Below are 20,351 nucleotides of genomic sequence, written 5' to 3' on the forward strand. Positions count from 1 at the left end.
CGGGACTGTTGCAGTCTGGTCATACCCGATCAATGTCACAAATTCTGTTTTTGGACAACTAGAAAGCAAAAAGTCCAAGGGTGCAGGTAGAATGTGCTGCATATGTCTGCATACAACACAATATAAATACTGCAAGAACACAAAGTAATATTTTGTTTTAAAAAATATTCCATATTTGTGAGACACTTGCTCCTGCCAAAATGTCCGCCACATTCAGTAGACATTATGGTGAGCAATACTTCGACCTGTATTCTGAGAAGTCGCCACAGAAAAGTCTTAAGACAATGACAAGGTATTGAACAATTGCTTTTTAGTTTGTGAAATAATTACTGACTTCTTTGTTGAGTCTCTTTTGCAATACATGATTTTTTCTAACATTACAATATTTAGTTCATGAACTTTTTAATCGTTAAAAGGGGTAGTTTGAGGTTAATCTGAACTCAGGTTAACATGAATCGATCTAAAGTTCGACCTACTGAACCGTTCTTGACTGCTACCCCTTGAGCGGGTTCTGGCTAACTTTGCTATGGCAGGTCACTAATGGAAAAGGAGTAGACAGGCTTAGCCCATGTACAAAGTCAGAAAATGTACAATTTGCACGTTCATTACAGCTCTCCTGCTAACATACGGAAATCCTCATAATAGTTTGTAGAGCCTTTTCTCACAAGAATTTAGAAGTGCTATAAACATGAACTTACAGTAATTAGTAGAAAAGTGACACTGTTTTAATGATGGATGTGCTGATCATATATTTACAGCAAATTACAACATTTTTAGCACAACATATCTACCCAATTTATGGCATAAGTTGCTGTAGGATTTTCAGTGAACCTATCTATGCAGCGTGCACACAGGAACACCATGGCATGTACCGACACATTCACAGAACCACAGGCATGTCAACAGAGCCCCAGGGAACTAGAGTTTCCCGTTGGCAAAGGCTCCTTCTTGGAACTGAGGGATGAACGTCTTGAAGTAAGACCTGGGGAAGGGAGGGAGGAAGACGAGGGTTAAGAGTAAAATTTTTTCAAATAAAACACGCAACACCACTCGTCAATGATGGAATGGATGCAAACAAGCCCGTAAGACACCATCAATAGTTAACGGTTATAAAAGTGTGTTGAATTTATTTGTGGATTGACACAATACAAGCACATTTGGAATTACCTGGATTTGTGCATACATTGATTACAAAATCTGAGATCCGATCTCCATCAGTCAAAATTTTACTTAAAAATGGAATGCATTAGTTTTTCACTATAACTGTGATTATTCCCAAAATGCGCATGTGTGAAAAAAAAAATAGTGAGTTATTTTCTTATTTAAAAATCTAATGTGTCATATGGGATATTCGAGAACAGAAATGTGTATGTCTTTTGATCCAAACCTTTTAATTTTTTTCTTAAAATTCACTATTTTGTCCTTATATTGTCCTGGTAAAAATTAAACCATATGTATGGATAGAACTGATGCCACTGAACAATTTGAGTGGAAAAACAAAACAAAACATAAATAACTTCAATTATTACGCCTTGAAAATCATTTACAAAATTAGGAAAAACAAATTGAATGTGCATAGTTTGCAAAGCGCATGCACAAGTGTTAAACAAATACGACATAGATACTGTAATTTATTCTTTGAAAATGTCACAATGCAGGGTGGAAAAACCATGTGAACCACGTGGTTTCAATAATCTCAAAGCAAGCATTTCCCATCATAGCAGAACAGAGCTGAACTCATAATGGCATTCGCCCTTACTTTGCCCTCTTGGCCATTTCATTGCCGTCCCAGCGTGGGCTGTAAGGATATGACTTCTGCACCTGTGAATAAAGCTGCCCGCTGCTGGTGAAGTGGTACACGGACTGGAAGGTGAGGGTAGGTTGGTCCCTGGGGAAGTACAGTGGGAGATCCACTACAAAGAAGAAGAACAAAATGAGGTCATTTATTGATAAGGAAGAGGTATCACAGCTCCACAATCGAGTGCAGTGTTTTTTGTGATGCTCCCACCATGTACTAGGAAGCAAAAGTCTTTCCACATGAGTAGAAGGGTAAGCTTTGTAAATCCCTCTGCATCATACTCCACCACTCCCCTGCAAAACACACACACACAGACACACTGATTATATAGACACCATGGAGTCTAGTAAAAGATTAGAGGCAGAGACAAATGAATGGCCACTGAAGCTTTGAGTAGAGGACGTGATCCTCTCTTGTTAACTCACATTCCAAAGTGGCTGAGGAATGCAGCAATGTACTCCCGCCTCTTCTGGTAGCCTTGAATGACATATTGCACCTTTACAGAACAAAACGGAGGGATTACTTTCAAAGCAAAACAGCAACACTATTGATGAAGCTTTACAGGATTAATTTGATCTCAAGTGTCTAAAACGTGTCTTCTGAAATAAACGTGTAAAGGTTTTTTAAATAATTTATTCAATATCAATATTTTTATATGCAACAATTGTAATTTTTAAAAAGAACCAGTTCTCTTAAAGAATTTGACATAATTTATTTTTCAATACAATAATAATGATCTATAGTTGCGAACAACATTTTATAACCCCATTAATGAATTCAGTCTGTGATGGATCCGAGGAGGGGTCAATGCCTCACCACCCCAACTGCCACTATTACTTTGCCTATGAAATCTATCTATCAGAAATGACTACACATCCATTGAGTACTCATAATTTATTCAGTACCTCTGGTATGAACAAATGATCAAAGAATTCCTCTGCCTAGGGCAGCTTATTTTATTGTAAACCTGAAGGGATGCACAGGCACATCACGCTAACATCATCTTTGTGAGTGGAGGAGGCAAAAAAAAAAAAATAGCACTTGGCATCTAGTGCAACCTGTTGAGCATGGAAGGGGGCTCCTCCCACTTGCGATGCCTTTTGTCGGTTTCTATTTTTTCCCAGATGTAGTTTTTCACATTTTTCTTCCTCTTCTCTGCGCTTTTTTTCAGGGGATGCTGTTGTGTATTTGTGATGCTCTGTATGATTCCATTTTTCACCAGTGAAGCCCTTTGAGACTATGGTGAATCCGGGCTATACAAATAAACACGACTTTACCACAAGGCTGAAGAAGACACACTCATTTGTAGAGATGGGTGATGATATCAAAATATTGATGTATTGCAATATGAAGTGACACGATTAAGTATCACAATACCACTTTCTGTTTCCAATATGTTGTGTATCAATTTTAGCACGCCTTATTTTGTAATATGTTGTAATATTTTCTTTATAATGAAGTACTTGACAAATTGTAAATATCAATTTCTTCTTGGTTCTCGTCTTTTTTTTTTCTCACCAATGCAAGTGACATCACAGATCTGATGTGTTCTGCTTTTGGTTTAAGAGCAAAACTAGCTAAGCATGACGAAATCGAGTACGAAGTTGTGGACAATGAGAGGGCAAAATCATCCACTTGAAAACATTTCAGCCTTAAAAAAAATGAAAGACTGATAACAGCATTTTGGATAAGGTTGCCGTGGGTTTTCATTGCGAACATACGTATATGTTCAAGTGGTGACGGACCGATTTGACAACGCAAATGCAACATCACCATCCAGCCACAACATGCACATCCGAAGTAGGGTCCAATAAGGCAGACTATATTATGGAAATTAAAAAGAAATGCTAGTGGCAGCATTCAACTACCAATAACGGACATGTTTTCAAACAATTTAACGAAGGACTATGAGAGCACGGCAGCAAAAGCCCTGGAGCTGACCAAAAAGGTCAACAAAATTCTACTTTCTATAATTTACCATCACATTTCATGTTGTGCTGATGTGTATTTGTGGTTAAGAATGTGTGTTTCTGAATTACATAGGATAAATCTTCATTATGATATGTGTCAATTTTCTGGGGACATAACAGTCAAGTGCATGCTTGATGTAAAAAAAAAAAAGTGGACATACTGCTTTAAAAAAAACAAACAAACTGTTTAATGTGTGCTCATAGATAAGAAGTCAATGATGCATGACATAAAAAAGAAAAATAGATTTTTCTCTGTTATTATCTATTTTATGAAAATGTTTTCTGTTTTTCAGGCATTGCTAATATATGTGTCATAGAAAGCCTTTTAACAAACGCTGTCCCATATTTCACAATATATTGCAATACGCTTTCAAACCGCATTATCCAGCACTACTAATTTGAATCAAGTAGAAGGGAAATGTTAAGAACTTAAAGATGCCAAATAAAAAAAGAAAAAAAAGCAAATGCTTAAAATGTGGTAGTGTTTCAAGCTGAGCAGTAAGGCTGATCTTTGATTTGTAGTTGTGGTAACAAGACACACAGAATGCAGCAAAAGACCCAGGACAAGGTAACATTAAGGTAGCACAAATCTGTGAGATTCACGTTCATGTACATCACTAACAATGTTATTCCTGCTGAGGACTGACTGCTGTTATTTATGACTTCTTTCAAAGTTGTGGTCAACCAATGGTCGACCATCAACCAATGAGGGCAGGAGTTGGAATTTACTCCCGCCCCAACTCCTGCCCAACCCTGATTGGTATCATGTTTCCCCAATTTAACCATTCGCTTTCAAGCTACCTGCAAACCTCTTTCAAGAAAAAAATGGTCAGTTGTTTGTATGTATAATCTTTGACGGCTCTATTTACCCCCCTGCCACTCCAGGTAACACGTTCTAGAACCGCCAATGAATATTGTAAAATCAAATCCACAATTATACTCATTCTAGATCATAGGATTATCATCAAGACCGATTTAAGGTTTGAAGCTGGGGTACGTTCTCAAGGAGGCATGTCCAAACCCGGTCCTTGAGGATCACTATCTGCATGATTTCCATTGTCCAATGCGGCTGATTCAAATGATCAGCATCGTTATCAGGCTTCTGCTGAGCTTGCCGATGATCTGATCATTTGAATCAGGTGTGCTGGGAGGACAGAAACCTCAAAAACATGCATGGTAGCAGCCCCCGAGGACTGGGTTTGAACATGCCTATTCTATAGTGATCACCAGTCAACCGCAGCACAAATTTGCATAATTCAAATGTGAACATGTCACAATGAACCTTGAATTCAGTTAACAATGAGCAGCAGTTCATGATGTGCAAGGGAATCTTGTATACAGTATTTGCATTGTATTTTGTACAAAATCTAGCCATTTAAAGAGCATTTACGACATGTTTATTACTAGTTTGACAGCCTTAGTCTTGGAAGTGACAGTAAAGGGTTGTAAAAAACAAAAAGGCTCTCGTGTAAATCTGAGAAAAATACAAGTTGAGTAGCATTCAGAGTGAACCTGCCCAGAATGTCAACAATACTGTGGCTTAGAGGAACATTAACACGGGTAACGAATGTAATAGTTGCTTACAGTTAATGGCAGATAACTTGCAGATCAAAAATACTTTTACATGACATCACTGTGCATGCACCTGCACACGAGCAAAAAGTCCTTCATTTAAACACTTGGGTCGTTTGGCTGAGCCCCCGACAATTATGTTCACGACCTACATCAGCACCCCGCCTGCTCAACAGTAAATTCCTTGGCCCAGTTTCGGTTCCAGTATGTCATCAACAAGTAATAATTAAAACGAAAGTGTAATGGTACATTTGAATTTTTCACTTAATTTATTTAGTTTTGTCGAGTTGCATACAGTAGCTTATAGGTCACATTAATGGTGTAAAGAATGCAGAAATTGTTTCCTACATCTTTATTTCATTTTCCTAATGCCACAAAAGCCTGCCATTTTGAACAGGTTTGAACAGAGATGTCTAGACTTGTTGTAGCGACTGCCTGTGTATATGCCTGCATCCAAGGAAGTGACCATGTATAACTTTCACACCCATACTCCAAAAAAAAAAAATTACACCTCCATCTCATAGTGATTTGTTGGTTTATTGGCTGCCCCGAGCTTTGAGTGACGCAACACGGGTGATGTTGTTCTGCAGGTATTCTCGTCTGCCCGCACCCATGACTGCATCCAACGCATATCTATTGACTGTACGATGTTTGTACTTGTGATTTTGTGTGTGTGCGCACTTGTCTGTTATAGGAGTGTGTAGAAATAACACCACCGGAACTCTCTCCTTTTGAGTGAAGACATTTCTCTGCCAAAAAAAAAAACAAAAAAATCCTCACCACCAATGACCTTATAGCTGACGTCACAGTCCTTACATGAGTATGTTAGAGCTGGTGAGATCTGGGGCGCATATATATATATATATATATATATATATATATATATATATATATATATATATATATATATATATATATATATATATATATATATATATATATATATGAAATGTTTTCTTTTTTCAATTCCATCCACATTGGAGTGGCTTTCGTATCATGATTTTTGTCACGTTAGAAATTGTGTTTAACATGTGAATCATTCGAAACGCTTCAAAAACACCACATTAAATGTTACAATATGTTATCTTTCGAATAGGCCATGTTCCAAACAGGTCAAATGAAACTTTGATACGAAGGTAGTATTTCCTTCGTTTTTGCTGTTGTAGTCATACCTCAGGCTTCCGCAGTGTTCAAGTTATCCACGGTAATTCTAAGTAAATCTAAGTTCCTGTATATGTTCCGCAGTAATATCCGCCGCCTACTCCTCATCAACGAGCAGCCATATTAACGAACAGGAGAATCTCGTGGTGTTTAATTCAGATGGGAATTTTGAGATTTCAGGTTTTGTTTTGTCACGAATAAGATGCACTGGACTATAAGCCACAGGTAATAAAATTAGATATTTCCGCAAAATGATGGTACATGGAAGTTTCTATTTTTTTTGTTATTTAATTTGTTATTTACATTTTTGTTATTTAATTAATTGTCTGCCAACAGCAACATCCTCTGCTTAACAAAATGAACATACCTACATATTTAGTCCCAAGATATTTATAGTACTTCAAAAGCATCTTTTTTTTAATTTCCCTTTGTTTGATAGATTAGTGAACATAGATACACATTGCACATAATTCATACATACAATCATAACTACATAAATAAAATCATATATACTGGGTACTGTATATAAAATTTACATGTCCAAATTTACCCACAATTTTATACATTCTCCCTTTCAATTTAGACATTTTTTTAAATAATACATTTTTTAAAACTCTTTTTGAGCACAGCCATTTGTTCACATCTTTTCAGTTCTATTTCATAGTTGTTCCATAAATTGAAACCTCGAACAGATCCACACATTTGCTTCCTGGTAGGTAGCAAACATACAGTAAATAAAAAACAACAGATGAGCCACACTGGACTATAAGCCGCAGTGCTCAAATCATGAGGAAAAAGTCGTGGCTTATAGTCCGAAAAATACAGTAATTTATACGCTAATCGTATTAATATGCTAATATGTATTTAAATGTTTTGATATGCTATATTTTCGTAATTATGAAGAAAAAAATCCTGTACAGAAGCAACCGTAAGTTGAGGTTTTACTCTCTTTGACGAATTATAACGATCAATTTCTCTTTGATTTTTGTTGTATTTTTTTTCACCAGTGCGAGATCTGTTTTGTTCATGGATGATGAGCACTTTCACCAGCATCCTATGCTGGCAGATGTGGCAAAGTGCTACCTCAGTATTCCTGCCACATGAGTGCCATCTAAAAGAGGATTCTCAACTGCTGGGGACATATGAACACAGTCAAGGGCATGCTTGAAATTTAAAAAAAAAATGTGGACATGCTTTTTTTTAAAAAGAAAGAATGAAGTGTGCTCATAGATGGCAATGATGGGTGGCTTCTGAAAACGAATAAATATAATTGTCTTTTCTAATAATTTCCTGCTGTCTTTTTCAGTCATTTTTAATGTATCGATTTTTTTTCAAACATTGCCCAATATATCACAATAAGAATACATCCATCTTTGGTGTATCGCAATATATTGCAAAGCCACTATTAAGACACAATACCCAGCACAAATACTGTAAATACTCTACTGTCCTAATGCTGGACAAATGTATTTTATAATGCAATGTAAATTTAGATACACTGTGTACTTTTATTCTTCTTGTAAAAATTATTACAATTTTTTTTTCTTTTTTACATATTACTGGATTTAAAGGTATTGTCATACACCCCACCTTCGTTGACATTTTTTCCAACAGCAAATCTCTTTCATGCCTTGTCATGTCTGCAGAATACATTCATAATCGGTCAATTTCCTCCTACCTTTCCTCGAAAAAAGAACATTTTGTGCTCTAGTGAGAGGCCAAAAAGGACTCAATCTGCGACACCTCCATGATGTTTCATTTACAATGAGGCCAGCCCATTTTATTATTCTATTTCTTATGCACTTCACAAATGTAAAACAAAAACATAGTTACCGTTAAAAAGGGGGGGCACGAATGAGCAAATTATATTTACTGTTTTATTCCTCTTCATTGGCTTTTAAGACAACGCTATGGCAAACAAAGGCAGCAATAACAACCAACCAGCAAACACCAAAGGCTAACTTATTTGTCTTGTGTCACTTTGGTCCTGGCTAAACATTAACATTGGAAACAGGTTTTGAACTTTGAGAAAAGAAAGAGGCTTGGTCCTTTTTACAGTTTGCTTATTATGGTTGTCGTCTTAAGGTATATATGTTGATCAAATCCTGTTCACATTTCTCTTCTCGCGTTCACACAAAGAGAAATAAAGATTCACAGTAAAGATAAATTCACTTCCTGCTAAGTCTGCATGCACACGAATTGAGTGTGTGTGTGTGCATGTGTGTGTGTGTGTGTGTGTGTGTGTGGGGGGGGGGGGGGGTTGGGGGGGGGGGGGGCTGTATTGTACGACTAAAAAAGGGTGTATATATGTGGCTTGAGCTAAAATAGCCTGGCAGGAACTGTTTCTGACAGCAGTAAATTTGAGGTATGAGCACTGATAACACATTCATTTCTTTAGTATTGCAAAACAAAATATTTTGCAATCATGCTGCATAGCAATACAAGCGTTACCACAGATCGTGGCGTGTTCTTGGTCAGTTCAAATGTTGCTGGACTAAAAACAGCTAAAGGGACTCGGGTCATTCGGGGACTCCCTCACATGGGAATCCAGGTAAACAGGAAAGGATACAGCTGAAGCAATGTTCACTTTGTGTGTGCGTGTTTATGCATTAGGTGGGGGTGGGGTTGACTTCCCCTGGGGATAAATGGCATTACATCCAGTCTACACGGCAGACCTACCTGTCAACCTACAGAGACCAAGGAGCGCTCAGACGGCCAGTGGATGCTGGCCAGAGCGCCCACATGAGCAGATGAGGGACACGCGTGCATGAATGCACAACACAAGCATGGGCTTGACAAAAAACAAGCTTGATTGGACAAACATTGCAGAAGCAGATCAAGGTTCTTGGAGTGGCCTAGCCAGTTTCCAGACCTAAATCCAATAAAAAAAAAAAAAAACCTTTGGAGGGAGCTGAAACTTTGTGTTGCCCAGTGACAGCCCTGAAACCTTACAGATCTGGAGAAGATTTGGGCCAAAATCATTGTTGCAGTATGTGCAAACCTGTTGAAGAACTACAGGAAACATTTGACCTCTGTAATTGCAAACAAAGGCTCCTGCACTAAATATTAGCAGTGCTTTTCTAAAAAAAAAAAAAAAATTACAATGTGATTTCCGGATTTCTCTAGCAGCATCTAGAGTCCACTTTCTTGTCGTTTTCAGCTGTCAAAAGCTATTTTGTTCAAAAATTGTTTGATATCGAAAATGTTATTTATATATAGCCATATTGATAATACTTGACTCCTTAGTTGAGTACCTTTTGTTAAGAAAAGTGATTTTTGAACCCTTTCCCGATGTTCATTTCACGAAAATGAATTTCTTAAATCACTGAAAGCGAGAGAAATATGGTCTATTTAACCATTATTGACTTGTATCTCAGAATCTACGCGAGACTGTTGACACATTTTGTTTTGCTGGGCACACTAGAGGTGTGTTGAAGAATTTTGCTTTGACTCACAAGCGGTGCTTGCAAATTTGTCGTAATAAGTGCTAATGCAAGTAGTTAGGAAAAAAATATTGCGTACAGTGAAAGCATTCTTTACCTTGTTGGTGAGTAACTGGCACACCTGGGGGACATAGTCAATCAAGCATCCTCCGCTGGGGAATGCTGGGATATTTAGTGCAGAGGCACCTCCCAAAGCACTGTTTGAACAAAAAAGACAAGACTCTAGTTAGACGTATTGGGATTCCTACATTACATTAAGTGACGTTCACTTTAAGCATTTCACTTGATAAAGCACTATGCATTGGACACAAACACCCAGGGATGAAAAAGACTCAGCATCTACCTTTGTTTCCCCTGTACTGCACTCTTTTTGTACTGACATCATATGTGTCCATTAATCAGCCTATGCTCATTTAATAAGGAAATCTGCTGCTGTAGTTCCCCAATGACTAACCGACCGAGGTTGTCATTCCCTCATTTTTCTCTCATCTGGGGCAAAATAAAAATGGAATACCCCGAGGACGAGTTAAAGGTCTGAAAGAGCCGCTTACTGGCTTTTATTGCATTTTCTGCTGCTGCTTTCTATTTTCATCATATTCTTCATTATGCCAGGATGGTCACAGGCCATTTAGAAAGAATATGTCATTTATAAAGCTGAGGAAATGTGGACAGTTGGAGTTAAGGGTCTGTAGAAGGATGTAATAATGTAACAATAAACAACACTAGGCTAAATGTCACATCACATGTACCTTGAGGAAAGTTAGTGTAAACGTTAGTCACAGGCCAGTCATGATCCCGCAAAATTCCCCCAAGATCAGCAAATCATTGGCATATTACCGTATGTTCACAGATAGACTTTTCCTAATCTGGATTCCCTGTAAACCTGAGGTCACACCAAAGTTCCTGAGAACTGCAACGTATCACAAATAAAGTATGATTGTGGGAGTACAGGGAGGAAGGTGGAGTGCAGAATCATCTGTTTTACCTTAGCGTCATCACTCAAATCTTTATGGGAAGCATGTTGTAATAGAGTTCAGCAATAGGTCAGTAATGAGTGGACTCATAGTTTTGACGAGAGTTGATGCAACTCTGAATACACCTCTTTGTCAAAAGTGCTGGTTCCTCATCTTCTGCTCTGCCATGACATCACATCACACCCTGCAGTTTAACCTGTTTGCAACCCAGTCTAAAGGGGCTTTTTCAATCGCAATCCAAGCTGCTATGAAAGCAGCTTCTTGTCTCTTCTTGAGAATTTCTAAGACGCTATTTATTTACAGTAGGCTTTGTGCATATAATTAGCATTGGCCTGTGCATTTGCCATACACCAACCAACATTCGATTGGAAATTGCTCACAGCAGTGAAAAGACAAGCCTTTGAAAGGGGAAAATCTAAATAATGCCCATCTATCCACCCACAGCTCTAAGAATAGCGTTGCATCATTCAAATGGAAATGCAGACCTCGGAACAAAATACACAGTGATTTGTTTGTCACTCATTTGTGTCAAAGGGGTATATGCTTTGCTTTTACAACCCTCTTTCAAAAGGAGACTAATTAGACAGCGGTCATTTGAACGATTAATAGAGGTCTATGAAAATATAAAAACAAACTCAAGGTCAGTTCACATGACCTGTTATGAAATAATAACAACCACTGTAATATTTAATTTTAATGACATGAATTAAAATGAGACCAACCAAACACTTCAGTCTGAGCCTTCAACCCAAGAGAATAAAAAGTAAATATACAGCACATGGCAAACCCTTAAACGGCTTTCCAATTACAACATATATCAAAGTGTGACATCTTAAAAAGAGTTCCTTGACTCATCATCAGTCATTTAAGGCTACAAATTGAAGACACTTCTGTGTAATTTGAACATGTAATTTTAGAACAGGACTAAGTTGACTTAAACATGGTCACGTCATCGCCACAGCGATCCTGTGTTTTAAAAACTGCTGTTTTGATGACCCCCCCCCCGTAGTAATAACTTCTAATTTGCTGAGAGACTAAGCCAATCAATACATTCATACTTATGTGTTTTGTCATAATTTTGAATGAAATTGAACAAGAATTAACCATTTAAATTGTTGAAAACATAATCATTTAAAGGAACAGTATTTAGAACAATATTTAGACGGGTATTCATTTTAAAAACTCACTATTAATTTCAGTAAGGTGCAAATAAATGTGTTCTTACAAATCAACATTTTTTTTTCATATAACTGTTTTTTTTTAGCTACGAAATCCAAAGGAGGAAAACTTTTGCCAATGAAATTCAAGTCACGTTTTGGCTGTCCGTTTGTATCTTGTGTGCATCGGAGCGAGTGTTTGGTTTATATGCTAATTGCAAATAAAAACATGTAAATAGAGGAAATTGAGGCTTTGTATGCCAATTCTAAATAAAAGAAGGAGAGGAAGGTTCTCTGCTCCACGCAGCAAAGTATGGAAGTTTAGGATTTTGGCCATAGCGTTTGTACTTTGCAGCTCTTGTGTCAGTTGTCCTGTGTCGGTGCCGATGGGCCTCCCACTTCCAGTTGTGGCCTCCTTGATTATGTCTGTGGAAGCCCCGGCTAACTAACTGGTGTTCACATATTTGCCCAAATTTTGTAGCTTCTACGCTATTGTGCACTGAAACCAATGGTGAACTATAATTGTATTCCCTCGCTCCATCAATCGCTTGGCGTATGCTTCCGAAGTATGGTGTCTCTGAGACACCGTAGTGCGCATGTTGCACACATTACACCAGTAAATGGATATTCTTAATTCGAAACAATGAGGCTTTAAAGACCTGGTTCACATGGGAAAGCGGTTGTGCCACTGGGGTATGCGGTGCATCAGAAAGGTTCCATGACTGGAAACTGCCCTCATTGGATATCGACCAATGAGGGCAGACGTTGTAATCCACTCCTCATTGGTCGATGCTGCGGCGGTAGATAATCACATATCTTGTAGGAGTGCCCATTAGCTGATAGAGTGATTGTCTCGCCAGACTTGTCCAAGCTATTTTACAACGTTGCCACCAGCAGACGTCACCTCACAAGCAAGTAATAATGTGCGGCGGGAGGAATAATATAAGGATAAACAGAGCATGGGGAAGATGTGACAAGTTGTAATAAATTGAATTGTTTGGTCAACTATGGGCTCTAGGTCGAAGTCTGAAGAGTGCACTTGGCATGTGTGTTTATAGTTAACTCGTCTGTTTGGCTTGCAAGAAACCTTCCCAGCACGCCTCTCCGCAATAGAGCTTCTTTTTTTTTTTTTTTTTTATGAAAAAAACCCCCAAAGAACTGAGGGTGCAAAAGATGAAGCGCGAAGTGGTGAGGGAAACACTCTTTGATACCTGCAGCCCTAATACTTCTGTTGACATTCATGTTTTGTATGTGTTTGATGATTGGAAAAGATTGTCTGATACAGTCATGCGCATGAGTTTACATGCCCCTCGAGTGTGAATTTATGAACATAACTGTAGATTACGATGTGGGACCTTCAGTTGCCCCTTGACTGTGACTACAGCTCTGATTTTGAATGTTCCCCCCCCAAAAAAAATCATATATATATACTGCCCTTATGTACATGAGTGTTAAGAATGAGTGGCTAGAAAACCGCTTTACATTCCATGCGGTCCTGTTAAGAGTCCTCACTTCTGTATTGACTGGTAACCCGGCTCTCCCCAGTACCCACACAAGCTGGAGTCATGCAAACGTAGTGCCTGGCACGACCCCTCTGAGCAATGTGGCTTACTGTATGACATATTTACAGTAGCTGGGTGCATGAACATATGAAAACAAACACACACCCGTGCTCAATGTGACAGTGTTGCCTGTGACTTCATCAACCAGAGAGATTATGTTCTGTGACTCAGGTGCATGGTGACGAGGCTCAGTTTGTTTGTTTATGGGGGGGATTTGTGCGTGTGTGTGTGTGATATGTGTGCATACAGTGACAGAGCGAGAGCAGTTAAAAGCTCAGTTGCAGAGGGGGTAGACATGAATCATGATTCAACCAATGTTAAAGATAAAGCAAAAGAGTAAATTCAGATGACGTTTCAAAGTAGCAACATTTCCACTTAGATTACCTTCTTCATTTCCTAAAAAAACTATGGTGGCCTCCTAGGATCACATATGCCTGTATGACTAACAGTTGGCAAATAATAACAAATGAAAATGTTCATCCTAGTAGTAAAGTTAAACAATTACGATTCAAGTACTGGTGGTACTTGAAACAAACTTTTCACGTCCTGTATTTCCTGCGACGCGGTTTTGGGTGATTGCTGCTTAATTAGTCATGGTGATTAGTATATCGTTAACAACAGGTTTTAGTCTCACACGTAATTGTGTTAAGCAGGAACAGAGAAAATTGTAAAACAGAAGGAGTTGTGAAAGAGAGATTTCCGTAAGCCATCCGCTTTTCAAGTACAATAGAAGTTGTAAAGTTAAATGGCCCTGAGATCAATCAATGTGAAATTCTGGGGGAGAAAAGTAAACTTCTTACGTGGGACAAAAGGGACAAGGGAAGACTGGGAGGGTTAAGGAATGCTCCAATAATACTTGTTTAAAACAATTTACAGGTAAACACGTTATTGGGAAACAGCCGGGAGTCATATTTGGGGTAAAATGGAGCATTACTGAAAGGCTCAGTTGTTCATGGGGCAACTAAACCTGTCTCCCTTTGAAAATGTGCGGAATATTATGAAGCACAAAATATGAAAATAGACGGATAAGCAATTGAAGCTTTTCATAACACAGGAATGGGAGGAAAAAAATCCATCCACAAAGCTTCAACAATTAGGGTCTTCAGCTCCCAAACAACCTTTTAGATGTTGTTAAAAGGTGATGCAACATGGTGTACAGGCTTTTCCCAGTTGTTTTGCTGGTGTTAAATTAAAAAAAGAGTGAATATTTGGAAAAAACAAAACCAAACACCAAAAACCAAGTTTATCATTACACACAAACACGTTGATGAGAGATATCTTCAAGAGAGATCTTGATAAGGTATTGCAATGACGAAATGCTCTGCGTGAAAAGACACTAAAATAAAACAATCCAGAAGTTTTCAAGGAGACAAGGTAGAGGGACAGTAACAGGACGTCTTGAGTGGCTGAGAGCGAGCTACATAAGTGTCTGCAACGGCGTTGAGTAGCGTCATATGGGTTTGCTGTTAGCACAAAATTTATTTAATCAGACTGACAATTTTCAGACTATGTCAAGATGTTTACAAAACCTTGGAAAATATTTGATCGAAATGCAACGATTTTCAAAGGCTGGAAAACACTTCGACAGACCCTGGAGATGGGACGCACAAGACTGTTCACCCACACACAGGAAGATACACATAAACACACACACACACACCTAAGCATCCAGAACTCACAAACATGTGAGCCGGCACCTGAAGGCAAATGCAGATACACAAACATTAGTGCACTGCAGCCTAAAACTGTCTCTCTGTGTTGAGTTTTCCGGGCTCCTAAATCTGGTTTGGGGGCAGAGACGGTGCCCACTCAATTCTTTTATGCAATACAGCAGGTTTTCTCAGGGAAGGAGAAATGTGTCCAACTCATCTCATGGGCTTGGTACAATCAGGTAAGAGACGTGAACATGAAAAGATCGATGTGTTTGCTCATAAGATAGTTGTAGCAAGAGCCACACAAGCAATCCATCTCGAGAAAAACACTTGGTCCATTTGAGAGTTTTAATGATGGCTTGCTTGAAACAAACCGATGATTGTTGCGCAAGCGTATTGTATCATCCGAGTTTGACAACAACAGGAACTTAAATTGAGTTGTGCTCCCATTCACACTTTGTTCTTCCGTAAAGATTTCCTAAAACATTTCGAAGTGTTTGGTCCACTCATCAAAAAGAATATTTGGGTGACCACAATTCAATTTGCCAAGATGGATCTGGCTCACAAAAACCATTGCAATTGATTCCAAAAGGACGTCACTGTCCACAAAATGGGGCAGTTAAGCTTGAACAAAGACCTTTCTAACAAGCCCTGAAGAACACTATCATGTCTAAATGTCTTTTTCTAGTTTATTTAATCATTCAGGAGATGGGTTTCAATGTCCACAAAGCAAGCACAATCCTATTTAAAATTTTGAATCTGTGCTCTCATGTACACTAGGTTTCTAATTATTATGGGAATTAATTAGTGAGAAAAACGTGACATTTTGTTTTACAGGAGAGGTTTGTGCACTTTATTGTTTCTCCTATTTAGAGCACTTATTAAATCCAAGACATTTTTATTAACCACACCAGAGGCTGTTAGCATCCAGACTTGTTCGATTAGAAAAAATCAATGTCTAACAAAATGAATTCAGCCAAAAGATCTCAAAATGCTTCAACAGAATGTCACAGAAAGTCAAAAACGAATGAGAAATAAAGTAATTTTCAATCTGAAAAGGGCTACGGAGGCATTCCTAAAGCTTTGAAACTTCAGCAAACCACGGTGAGATCCTTTATCCACAAATGAAGAAAACAAACCCTTTTGAACCTTCCCAGTAGTAGCTAGAATACAAACATCAGAGCACAGCAATTGCCCATCCAGAGGACAAGGAATTCAGGGCAACATCTAAAGAGATCCAGGCCCTAATTGACTCAGTTAGGTGTCCAACAATGACTCAACAATAAGGTAGAAACAAGACAAAAATGGCATCCATAGCAGAGTGTGAACACAAAAACCACTGCTGAAGAAAACAAATAAAAAAGCCTGTCTTAATTTTACCATAAATAAATAAACAAACAAATAAATAAATAAATAAATAAATAAATTCTAAAAACTTGGCAGAATATTTTCCGGATTGATGACACAAAATATTCACTTTTTGGAAGGTATGTGTGCAAATGTAAAACAGCATATCAGGAAAAGAAACTAACTCATTATGCCTGCAACATTTTCATGATTGTTATGAGCATTCAAACAAAAAAAATATATATATATCTGTGTAGTAGACAGTAACCCTCTGCTCTTTTCTATGCGGTACTTAGGTGTGCAGTGCAACAGGCCAAGTGGCTACATTTTATTTCATTATCACCGGATCATGCAGGACATACAGAATGCTTATGATCAGAGTTTTTTGTGCAATCACACAAGTCATTACAATGGCACACATACATATTCATAATTATTATATTACTATTATATTAATAATTATATTACTCAGAATTGTGAGTAAGGGCTTTTTTAGTCTTGTTCTTTACAGTAGCTTCTAATTAATACATTTATATCATACTTCGTGTAGGACTAAAGTAAATGAGTGATATCTTCATACACTATATTATGCTCAAATTTGAATAGATTGTCTGCATTGTTTTCCTTTTTGTAAACAAAGAAAATTCACTTTAAAACTTTAAAGATTGACAAACGATTATTAATAGGACCCTTTAAATGAGAATCTTCATAATTAGTTCAAAATTTAATTCAGCATGGTCAATCACAAAGTGGGAAATACTGAATTGGATTTATACAGTACTAGATTGTTTATTCTGTTCTAGAATTACAAAAAAAAATCAATTGACAACTCATTGATTAATATTTTAATCAATCAATTTCTAAGCAATCATTTTGAGACATTGTAGAGTTTGAATTTTCAAAATATCGTACTTGAAATTTGAGACTACCAACAGTAAATATTTTCGGACCTTTGCAGTCCTTCATCAAAGCTGTGACAATTTTTTTATTCTTCTCAAAATATTCAAAACTATTTGCGTTCACTTTAGAAACCACAAAGCAACATTTTTGCAGATTTTGTTCGAGATCAAACCTAATATTTTTTTAATATCACTTTGAAATAATTTCCTGTTTTTGAACAAAAACATTTTTTTTCAGATCTTTGTGATCAATTAATTGACAAAATAATCAACAGATTAATTATTAAAATGAGCATTAGTTGAAGACTTAACAGTTTGACTCTAATTTGAGGATTTTTTTTAAACCAGATTTTCCAGAAGTTTCCATCAAACCTGTTCACCTCTGGAATATTCATAACTCTCTCAGGATTTTCTTCTCTTAAAGCTTCTTAACTTTCCAAGACACTCTTGTCTCTTTTGGGGGGGAATGTACGGCAAATCAGATACAAAGTTAGGTAATTAAAAAAACAACAAAGAAACAAAAACCTCTCAATGTTATTGATGTTCATCAATTTGAACATCATATTTCTCATCCTTGTCGTATATAAAACAGAATATAGGTTGAAAAGAATTTGCAAACGTTACATTTGATTTGTATTAATGTTTTACACAACTTATCGATTTTAATGAAATTGCGGGTTGTGTGTGTGTGTGTGTATTTTTTAGAAATGTGAGAGGCTTGGCAGATCAATATGATGCTACACAACGACAGCAGCCACCACTTTTCCAATTTTTATCTCGAAAACTATCACCGAAAAATCCCTATGCGCAGCTCGGATTTCTTATTTTCCCAATCTACTTTACACTTTACACAATACACTTTCTAGCATGAAGTTTATGCTTTTCACATTATTTTTCTTCTTAGTGGTTGATGAACATTATATAATAAATAAATCTAAAGCAAGTTGATTTTTTTTTTTTGACTTCTCAAAAATCAATAAATGCTACAGAAAAAGAAACAAATCCATTGGCATCAAAGAGAGAAGCATATGCGAAGCGCCACATACACAATGCAGTACTGGTAAAACAAATAAATAAATCAACAAAAAGTGGGTGTCTGTCGGGGCACTTCGACTTATTTTTCCTCCCAAGCTGTGAGGCCAAAAACATTACGGCGACGGGCTGTTTGAAGACAATGGAAGAAAATGTGGTGAGAGAGAGCAAAAAAGCGGGAGCCAGTGGGAATAGAAACATAGGTACAATGCTGTAGCTCAGGGGGGCTTACAAGTTTTGTTCAGCACTCTTAGATACCAGCCGCAACCGAAGGAAAATGAAAGTAAGGTATCAAACAACCCAGGCGTGATGGGAGAAAAAAGTAGAGAGGTGGAAGGAAGACAAAATGAGAGAGAAAGGGAAATGTGCACCTCTCCGGTGTGTTGATTTTTTTTTTTTTTTTAATATATATATCATCCTTCTTCTGTTTCAGTCGAGTGAGCGACGACCTTGCTGGGGAGAGCAGAGCGCTTCATTGCTTTTAAGTCCCACTCACTCACTCGTTTCCCTTTGAGGATCAGCCAGAGGGATCAGCGGAGGAAAGGGAGTGATAGAAAATGGAGAGATGGCGAGAATAAACAAGCTGCAGACATAGAAAAAAGCAAAGGGGGGGGGGTGAAAAGATAAGACAGGAGGCAAAATTACAAATTGAAAAATTAGGTAAAAAATAAAAAAAATAGACAGCAACAGAAAGAGAATGAATAGCAGGACAAGTAGCAAAAATATACCAAACACAAATGAACATTATCCCCTGGATTCCAAAAACCACAAAATAAAAACTCTGAAACATTTTTTTTCAATTTTTTTCAAAGCTTCATCATTTAAAATTTACACCAATTTGAGTAAATGCTCAATGTCGCTGTCTGTCAAAATCTCGCCATGAAAAAACAGCAGACAAACCCATTTTCCTCTTCAGTAGAGCCTATGTAGAGATAATGAGTGTGCTACTAGACTAAAAAGGGTCAGCCAGGACATGTAGGGAAACTAACAGGGCAATATATTTGCATAAACACAAGTATGGTAAAAGGCAGGCTAACTCCCATTCCCATGTGAAATTAAGGAGCATCCATGATGAATAACAGTAAATGCAATCATGCACAAACTTGTACACACATGCAATCATTTGTTTTTAAACAACAGCGAAGGAGCTGCCGCGGGTCATGAATTAACACACTCCCACACAGCTGACAAAAAGGTGCACAAAAGCATGTAACGGGGTATATTCAGGGAGGGCCTTGATATGCATATGTGCAAATGTCTTTAGAGAAAGAGCCGAACATTGGGCAGGAAGAGGAGGGTGTCAAATGAGTTTGGCTCTAAGTGATACTATGGAGCTTCTGCATTTGCACTGTTGCTTTCCTCACTTACCCCCCACCCCCACCCTCAACCCTCCGCTGCTGCACCATCAACCACCCTTTTTTATACTTCTGCGCCAGAGCTCTTCAGTTCAAACGCTGCACCACACTGCCTTTAGCCTCCTTCTGTCTCATCTCCTCATGTAACTGGCAAAGAAGGAGAGGCTTGAGCAAAAAAGTAACATACATACAATGTATGATGGAAGCGCTAACAAAATGCGTATTTCAAGCAGAACCCTCTTACAGCCAAAGCGAACCAAAATATGCACGTAATTAAAAGCCAAGGTTAGCAGTGAGGCTGTATACAGTACATGTGAAGCTTGATAGTTGCACACTAGAGCTCCAATACAAGATGTATGAAAAGAAAGTTTACAAAATTAATGATGCCATTTCTCTTTAAGTAAAATATTTTACACTTCTGTATGAATC

The 20,351-nt window shown here is 37.8% G+C and overlaps 1 protein-coding gene across 2 annotated transcripts in view; it reads right to left on the reverse strand.

Annotated features, from left to right (window-relative positions):
- Positions 1-288: 288 nt before the first annotated feature.
- Positions 289-20,351, reverse strand: part of babam2 (BRISC and BRCA1 A complex member 2) — a 73,988-nt gene continuing 53,925 nt past the window's right edge. For both annotated transcript variants that reach the window (XM_088434092.1, XM_088434093.1), the window contains 5 exons: positions 10,042-10,141; positions 2,224-2,294; positions 2,009-2,091; positions 1,760-1,913; positions 289-982 (listed from right to left, as the gene is read on the reverse strand). In XM_088434092.1, coding sequence (XP_088290218.1) covers positions 919-982; positions 1,760-1,913; positions 2,009-2,091; positions 2,224-2,294; positions 10,042-10,141 — 472 coding nt within the window. In that variant the 3' untranslated portion in view covers positions 289-918. The remainder of the gene's footprint in view (positions 983-1,759; positions 1,914-2,008; positions 2,092-2,223; positions 2,295-10,041; positions 10,142-20,351) is intronic.

The sequence above is a fragment of the Hippichthys cyanospilos genome, chromosome 14 (assembly GCF_059441005.1).
Source record: "Hippichthys cyanospilos isolate Australia breed blue-spotted pipefish chromosome 14, RoL_Hcya_1.0, whole genome shotgun sequence".
Classification (NCBI taxonomy): Eukaryota; Metazoa; Chordata; class Actinopteri; order Syngnathiformes; family Syngnathidae; genus Hippichthys; species Hippichthys cyanospilos.